Source organism: Anomaloglossus baeobatrachus, chromosome 2 (genome assembly GCF_048569485.1).
Source record: "Anomaloglossus baeobatrachus isolate aAnoBae1 chromosome 2, aAnoBae1.hap1, whole genome shotgun sequence".
Lineage (NCBI taxonomy): Eukaryota > Metazoa > Chordata > Amphibia > Anura > Aromobatidae > Anomaloglossus > Anomaloglossus baeobatrachus.
Genome location: NC_134354.1, coordinates 95937940 through 95946959, shown reverse-complemented (window position 1 = coordinate 95946959; position 9020 = coordinate 95937940). Strand labels below are relative to the sequence as shown.

Genomic DNA, 9020 nt, shown 5'->3' with positions numbered 1-9020 from the left:
AAGCGAGCAGGAGCCGGCACTGGCAGCTGCGGTAAGCTGTAACCAGCGTAAACATCGGGTAACCAAGGGAAGACCTTTCCCTGGTTACCCGATATTTACCTTCGTTACCAGCCTCCGCCCTTGCTGCCAGCGCCGGCTCCTGCATTGTGACATGTGGCTGCAGTACGCATCGGGTAATTAACCCGATGTATACTGTAGCAAGCAGAGCAAGGAGCCAGCGCTAAGCAGTGCGCGCGGCTCCCTGCTCTCTGCACTGACATGTAGCTGCAGTACACATCGGGTTAATTAACCCGATGTGTACTGTACCTAGGAGAGCAAGGAGCCAGCGCTAAGCGCGGCTCCCTGCTCTCTGCACATGTAGTACAGCGACGTTATGATCGCTGCTGCGTCGCTGTGTTTGACAGCTAAGCAGCGATCATAACAGCGACTTACAAGGTCGCTGTTACGTCACCGAAAATGGTGACGTAACAGCGACGTCGTTGTCGCTGTCGCTTAGTGTGAACCCAGCTTAAGGAAGGAGCCAATCTAGATGTTATCATTTTCACAAATCGTTTGATATCTACGCTTAAAAGTGATATCAGCCTGTAATTAGAACAGAGGGCAGGATCTTTGCCTATATGAGGCAAATTTAACGGTGACTTTCAAAAGTACAACTCGTCCTGCTAAAAACCAGCCCTCACATGGCTACATTGATGGAAAAATAAAAAAGTTATGGCTCTTGGAAGAAAGGGAGGAAAATGAAAAATGGAAAATCATAGAATCATATAATCGTACAATTGGAAGGGACCCCAAGAGCCTTGTGAGTGCAGGTTTTCCTAAATCATCTCAGCTATATGTTTATCCAGCTTCCAGGATTTCCAAATCGCCTGGTGATGAAGGGGTTCAAGTTGTTTTTAGGGCATAATTGTGCAACTTGGCCAGTCAGTCATAATGGTTTCTTGGTAGAGACATGCATAGGTAACTGTTAAATACTTATAGCAGCCACTTTACAAAGGTTTTTGAAAGAAGAACAAGATTCTAGTTCCTTTTTGGAAAATTAAAGAGCAAATGTGGTAAATGTCTTAGCAGAATGTGGAACAGCACTTACAAGAACAGAATGCATGCCTTGCAGACGAGACACACCACAAGTCTACAACAGCTCGTGTTAACTCATTCTTGCCTGTCTCTTATCACTCGTCATTTCTCTGTGGACTACAAACAGTAGAGCACCATGTTGGGATTATTACTGGACTCCCATCCCTTTCTCTGGATCCAGATTGGACTCCTCCTATTGTCATGTAAGATATTTTATATCCATTTTCTGTTTATATAGATTATCGACATTTAAGGTTATTGTAACCTCTATATCTCTATCTCACTGGTGTCAGAAAGTGTTGCCAACTTTGCTGAAGCAGGTGTTACACTTGAAAACATCTTGACTTTCGGGTTTTGCTATTGGGGTCATCTTCATTGTGATGTTTTTTGACGGTTAGTGTTAGTTGGATGATTACATCTTATGTAACCCATTGTACTGTCTGTAGTTGTGGCTCCACAGCTATGTCTTTATTTCTTAATATAACCTGTATGATAATAGTAGAAAACACATTATAAATGTAATAATGATGTGGGGGGTTTTACATCTACAGTGGGGAAAATAAGTATTTGATACACTGCCGATTTTACAAGTTTTTCCACCTACAAAGAATGGAGAGTTCTGTAATTTTTATCGTAGGTACACTTCAACTGTGATAGACAGAATCCCCACTAAAAATCCAGAAAATCTCATTGTATTATTTTTAAATAATTAATTTGCATTTTATTGCATGAAATAAGTATTTCATACAACAGAAAAACAGAACTTATTATTTGGTACAGAAACCTTTGTTTGCAATTACAGAGGTCAGACATTGCCTGTAGTTCTTTACTTTAGTTTGTACACACTGTAGCAAGGATTATGGCCCACTCTTCCATATAGATCTTCTCCAGATCTTTCAGGTGTCGTGGCTGTCGCTGGGCAACATTGAGTTTCAGCTCCTTCCAAAGATTTTCTATTGGGTTCAGGTGTGGAGACTAAAGGCCGCTTTACACGCTGCGACATCGCACAAGCGATCTCGTTGGGGTCACAGAATTTGTGACACACATCCGGCTGCTTTAGCGATGTCGTAGCTTGTGACATCTATGAGCGATTTTGAATTGCCGCAAAAACGGTCAAAATCGCTCATCGGTGACATTCCCCCCTATTCTCGATTATCGCTGCTGCTGCTGCAGCTAGCGATGTAGTTCCTCCTTGCTGTGGCAGCACACATCGCTATGTGTGACACCGCAGGAGCGAAGAACCTCACCTTACCTGCGTCCGCCCACAATGAGGAAGGAAGGAGGTGGGCGGGATGTTACGTCCCGCTCATTCCACCCCTCTGCTTCTATTGGGCGGCGGTTCAGTGCCGCTGCTGTGACGTCGCTGTGACGCTGAACGAACCGTTCCCTTAGAAAGGAGGCGGTTCGCCGGTCACAGCGACGTCGCTGTGCAGGTAAGTAGTGTGACAGATCTGCGCAATGTTGAGCGCCACGGGCAGCGATTTGCCTGTGTCGCACAACCGATGGGGACGGGTACGCACGCTAGCGATATCGGTCACGATATCGCAGCGTGTAAAGCGGCCTTTAGATTGGCAGTCATCTTGTCTTTCTTCTATTTTCTAATAATTGCACCAACAGTTGTATTCTCACCAAGCTGCTTGCCTATTGTTGTGCAGCCCATCCCAGTCTTGTGCAGGTCTATAATTTTGTCCCTGGTATCCTTAGACAACTCTTTGGTCTTGGCCATGGTGGAGAGGTTGAAGTGTGACTAAAGGGCCATTTACACGCTGCGACATCGCTAACGATATATCGTCGGGGTCACGGTGATTGTGACGCACATCCGGCGTCGTTAGCGACATTGCAGTGTGTGACAGGCTGAAGCGACATTAAACGATCGCAAAAGAGACAAAAATCGTTGGAACATGAGAGGTTGTTCATTTACCAAAAATCATTGTCTGGTCAGTAGCGATGTTGTTCCTCGTTCCTGAGGCAGCACACATCACTATGTGCAACACCGCAGGAGCGACGAACATCTCCTTACCTCCGTCCACCGGCAATGAGGAAGGAAGGAGGTGAGCGGCATGTTCCGGCCGCTCATCTCCGACCCTCCTCTGCTATTGGACGGCTGCCGTGTGACGTCGGTGTGACGCTGCACGAACCGCCCCCTTATAAAGGAGGCGGATCGCCGGCCAGAGCGACGTCGCAGGGATGGTAAGTATGTGTGATGAATGTTAGCAATGTTGTGCGCCACGGGCAGCGATTTGCCAGTGACACACAACCGACGGGGGCGAGTACACTCGCTAGCGATATCGGTACCGATATCGCAGCGTGTAAAGTACCCTTTAGTGTGTGAACAGGTGTCTTTTATACAGGTAACAAGATCAAACGGGTGCAATTAATACAGGTAATGAGTGCAGAGTTGGAGCTTCTTAAGGAAAAAAGAACAGGTCTGTGAGAGCCAGAAGGTAGGTGATCAAATACTTATTTCATGCAATAAAATGCAAATTAATTATTTAAAAATCATACAAGGTGATTTTCTGCAATTTTTTTTTATTCTGTCTGTCACACAGTTGAAGTGTACCTAATATAAAAATTATAGACCTCTCCATTGTTTTTAGGGAAAATTTTCAAAATGGGTTTGTATCAAATTATTATTAATTATTTTTTTCCCACTGTATATAGCAATATTTTTTGTATTATGGATGCATTTGCAAGGGATTAACTATAAACACTGCCTGTACAACTGCTATGGGTAGAGCATGGAACTGAGAAGACTCTGTGGGGGTTAAAATGTTTCAATGTCTTAGCATTATAATACTAATTATAATTATCTAAAAAGTACAGGGGATAATTTATAAGGACTATAAAGACTGAAGTTTCATTTACCAATTTTGGTTTCAATTCCACTGGAGTATAATGCCTGAAATTAATCACAAGGTGCAAGACTTGTATTAATTTGGCGCATTTTTGGGCTTTCCGTTTACCAAAAACGAAAATGTATACAAGTTCTGAAAGCCTGAATAATGTTACTTATTGTCTATTCACCAGAATGTAACCCCTTCAGCCCTGGGTGATTTTCCATTTTTCATTTTAGCTCTTTTTCTCCCTTTGTTCCAAGAGCCATAACGTTTTTATTTTTCCATCGATATAGCCATATATAATGCTTATTTTTTGCAGGATGAGTTGCATTTTTGAATGACACCATTCATTCTGCCCCATATCGTACTGCGAAATGGGAAAGAAATTACAAAAGTGAAAAAATTGTGAAAAAAGTGATATTCACAATGGTTTTGTTTTCTTAGTCACCATGTTCACTATATGGTAAAACTGACATATCAGTTTGATGCCTCAGGTCGGTACGAGTTTGTAGATACCACACACATATAGTTTTACTTTTATCTAGGGGGTGAAAGGAAATTCAGAAGTTTGTCCAAAAAAAGAATAGCGCTATTGTCGCCATTTCCAAGACGCGTACTGTTCTCATTTTTTTATGATCTGGGGCTCAATAATGGCTTATTTTTGTTTTGTTTTGTATTATATGTTAAGCTGGCATTTTTAATTTATACCATTTTTGTGTAGATGCGATGTCTTGATCACCTATTATTGCATTTTAATGCAATTTTCCAGCAACCAAAAAAAATGTAATTTCGATGTTTGGAATTTTTTCTCGCCTCACTATGTACCAATCAGATTAATTGATTTCATATTTTGATAGATTGGGAATACCTGAACTCGGCAATACCAACCATGTGTATTTTTTTTTCTAATTATTTTATTTTTCAATGGGGCAAAAGGGGGGGATTTGAACATTTAGGTTTTTTTAATTACTTCATATTTTTTCAAACTTTTTTTTTTTTTTACTTTTTTTTATTGATTTTACTAGTGTCCCTAGGGGATTTTATCTCTGCACTGTCCCATTACTTCTCCTGATCAGAGCGATGCTGCAACATGGCTCTGATCAGGAGAAATGAGTGTTCCTCTGAGTGCCGGCACTCTGTCATATAATGACAAAAAAAGACAGTTGTACTCTAAAATGCTAAAGCATGCAAACCGTGCTGAACCATGAAATAATGTCATGTTCAGTTATGCACCTTTTCACACTGCATGTTGGGAGTGTTGTCAGTCTTTTTGTCGGAGTCATGCTTTCTGACTATGGATCCCTCATCCATTAGTTACAGGTGATTTTATTTTTTTAGCAGGGTCCTACTCACCCATACACATGGAGGTTTTTTAAACCCAGTGAGAGGCTTCAGTTCAGTGTAGGTACCCTGTAAAATAAGATTGCCTTGATGTGGCTACTGGGCAGATATAAAAATGACCATTTTTGTATGCTAAATATCTCATTTTTTTCTTAGATTTCCTTTAGTACTAATGCATGTCTATATTCTTACATTCATGGTTTGCATGCTTTATGTAACGCTCCCCACTGGTAAGGGCAGTGAGCCAGAGTAGACCCACTGGATCACAGGGGCAACCCAGGCTTACCCTTTCATGGGAGGGGCTTGACTAAGTGCCCACCATGAGGCAGTATGCCATGTGCCACTCCCAGTGACTGTGGCAGCTGAGCAGAGCAGGGAGACAGCAGGACCAGGGTCATCTAATGGGCAGGCATGCAGGATGGGCACAGGCAGGACAAACAGGGCTGGCAGGACAAACAGGGCATAACAGGAACACAGTCTGGAAGGGAACAGGCAGAACATGGACATCCAGGTGCAGGGCTTCCGACACGTGTCATCAGGCACCGGTCACTAGGCAAGGGACATCAGGCACAGAATATCGGCCACAGGTGCAGCCAGGACAGGACATCTAGAGGAACTCCGGTCATCAAGGTCCAGGTCATCAGGCATGGAACTCCGGTCTTCAGGGTCCAGGTCATCAGGCACGGATCATCAGGCATGAGACATCAGGCTCAGAACATCGACACAGGGCGGCTGAGGCAGACAGGGTGACAGGTTCAGGCGGGTATGGACACAGGTGCAGGGTACAGGCAGGTACAGACACAGGTACAGGATACAGACTGGAACCAGGGAGCAGACATGACAGGCTCAAGGATACAGACAGGACAGACATAGCAGAGCAGAACTGGTTGCATGCAGGACTGGTGCTGGAGGCTAGGAGACCAGAGCAGACAGATAGGACCAACACTCTGGCTAGGATGTGAATCCTAATGCATTGCTCTGGCCCCTCCCATCAGGGTGATGAGCCTTAAATACCTGGTGCCTTCTTTCTCTTAAAGGGACAGGAAGCACCTGCGTATGACCCCTAGGCAGGAGACCAGTCAGTCCTGGGGCTTAGTCAGGAGCTTAGGACTGACACAAATGTAGGCATTCATGGGGGGGACGAGCTGGGTAGCTCACTACATGTGGATGTCAATAAAGGGATGTAGAGGACCATGCAACATGTTTATGACATCTAGGGGGCTAGTTGAGGGCCATGCAACATTTGGATGGTCATGCGAGAGTGCAGAGGACCACACAGCATGAGAATGGCCATACAAGAAAGAGGAGGGAGCAAGGACATGGTGCTAAGACGCCGCAGAGCGCCGCTGCACTAGGGGAGCCAATGCTACACTATCATTTCAGAGTGCAATTGTCTTTTTTTTGTCACTATATGTCATGCTCCTGTTCACACTACATGTTAGGGAGTGCCGTCAGTCTTTAAGTCTAGATTTTGGGGTCATGTCTTCTGACTGTGCACCCCTCCCCTGTTAGCCACAGATTACATTATTCTCATAGCAGGCTCCTACTCATCATATACATGGAGGTTTTTAAATCCAGACAGAGGCTTCAGTTCAGAGTAGGTACCCAGTAATATGAGATTGTCTTGACGTGGCTACTGGGCAGATATAGGAATGGCCATTTTTGTATGCTAAATATCTAAATTTTTTCTTAGATTTCCTTTAGCAGTAATGCATGTCTATATTCTTACATTCATGGTTTACATGATTTAGCATTTCAGAGTGCAACTGTCTTTTTTGTCATTTTGACATCATAACTGCGCTGTCGTCAGACTTCCTCTTAATGACCACATAACCTTGTCTTCCCAATACGAACAAAGTTTTCTTGGACCACATTTCTGACGTAGGTTCTTGACTAACACATGACATTTCCTATCATAATATTCTTTGCTCCTGTTTTGCCCTTCCGTGGCCACTTTGAGGCTATTTTTTAAAGGGAACTTGTCAGGTCCAATAGGCAACCAGAACCACGAGCAGTTCTGGGTGCATATTGCTAATCCTTACCTAACTGTTCCTGTATACACTAGCATAGATAAACAGATCTTTAGAAAAAGTATTTCTAAAGATCTTATATCGTATGCTAATGAGCAAAGGGACTAGTCCCCTGGGTGATAGTTCCCCTGGCTAGTCGGCTCCCTGTGGGTGTGCTAACATACTAATGAATGCGCAGCGTCAGAGGATGATCTCACTCACCTCTCCACTGCCATCACCGCCCGACACTGGATTTCGGCTCAGTGCGTATAACCCCGGAGTTCTATGAAGCCGAGTGTATGCATCCTGGCTTCAAACATAGTAGTCTGCATGACCAAAACTCTGGGGTCGTGCATAGTGAGCCGAAATCCAGCGTCGGACGTAATAGCAGCGGAAAGGTGAGTGAGATCATCCTCTGATGCTGCACATTCATTAGCATGTTATCATGCCCACAGGGGCGTACTAACATGCTAATGGAGCTGACTAGCCAGGAGAACTAATGCCCAGGGGATTAGTCCTCTCGCTCATTAGCATATGATAAAAGATCTTTAGAAATACTTTTCTAAAGATCTCTTTATCTATGCTACTAGATACAGGGACAGTTATGTAGGGACTAGAAGGTGGCCCGATTCTACGCATCGGGTATTCTAGAATTTACGTATTGTGTAGTTCATGTATGATTTTTGTTATATATATATATATATATATATAGATGTTGTTGTGTGTAGTTACCAAGTGTTTGTGTAGGGCGCTGTACATGTTCTGGGTGTTGTCTGGGTGTGGCGGGGGGTGAGAGCGGTGTTGTATGTGTGTTGCGTGTGTTGCGTTGTTTGTGGAGCGCTGTGTGTCTGTAGCGTTGTGTGTGTGTGTTGCGCGGTTTGTGTGTGTGTGGTGTGTTTTGGGGGAGGTATGTTTTGTGCAATGTGTGTGTGTGTTGTGCGGTATGTGCGTATATTTATGTATGCCGCGGTGTTTGTGTGTTGGGTGTTGTGTGTGTGCAGCGTTGTCTGTGTGTGTGGGTGTCTGTGTATGGCGGTGTTTGTGGTTTCCAGTGTGTGTGTGGTGTGTTGTGTGTGTGTGTTGGGGGGGAGGTGTGCACCTCCCATCGTGCTCCATCCCCCATGCTGCGCACCCCCCATCGTGTCCCATCCCCCATGCTGCCCACCCCCCATCGTGCTCCATCCCCCATGCTGCCCACCCCCCATCGTGCTCCATCCCCTATGCTGCGCATTCCCCATCGTGCTCCATCCCCGATGCTGCGCACCCCCCATCGTGCTCCATCCCCCATGCTGCGCACTCCCTATCATGCTCCATCCCCCATGCTGCGCACTCCCCATCGTGCTCCATCCTCCATGCTGCGCATCCCCATCGTGCTCCATCCCCCATGCTGCGCACCCCCCATCGTGCTACATCCCCCATGCTGCGCACCCCATCGTGCTCCAGCCCCCATGCTATAATAGTTCTCCTATTATACTCAGAGAGGAGTATAATAGGAGGACTATAATAGGAGGAGTAGTCCTGGGGGGAGAGGAGTATAATGCCGGCTCCCTGCACATGTATACCGGGAGCCGGTGTACGCTGGTAACTATGATACACATCGGGTAACTAAGGGACCTTAGTTACCCGATGTGTATAATGGTTACCAGCGTTCACCGGCTCCGTCAAGATCCCAGCATCGCAAGGTTATGTCTGGCGCTGCTGGGATCGTGACGGAGCCGGTGTACACTGGTAACTATGATACACATCGGGTAACTAAGGG

General features: G+C 45.1%; 1 protein-coding gene across 1 annotated transcript in view; it reads left to right on the top strand.

Moving 5' to 3' along the window:
- The first annotated feature begins 1190 nt into the window (after window positions 1-1190).
- Window positions 1191-9020, top strand: part of ITGAE (integrin subunit alpha E) — a 207118-nt gene continuing 199288 nt past the window's right edge. The window contains exon 1 of the mRNA XM_075333152.1: window positions 1191-1277. Coding sequence (XP_075189267.1) covers window positions 1211-1277 — 67 coding nt within the window. The 5' untranslated portion in view covers window positions 1191-1210. The remainder of the gene's footprint in view (window positions 1278-9020) is intronic.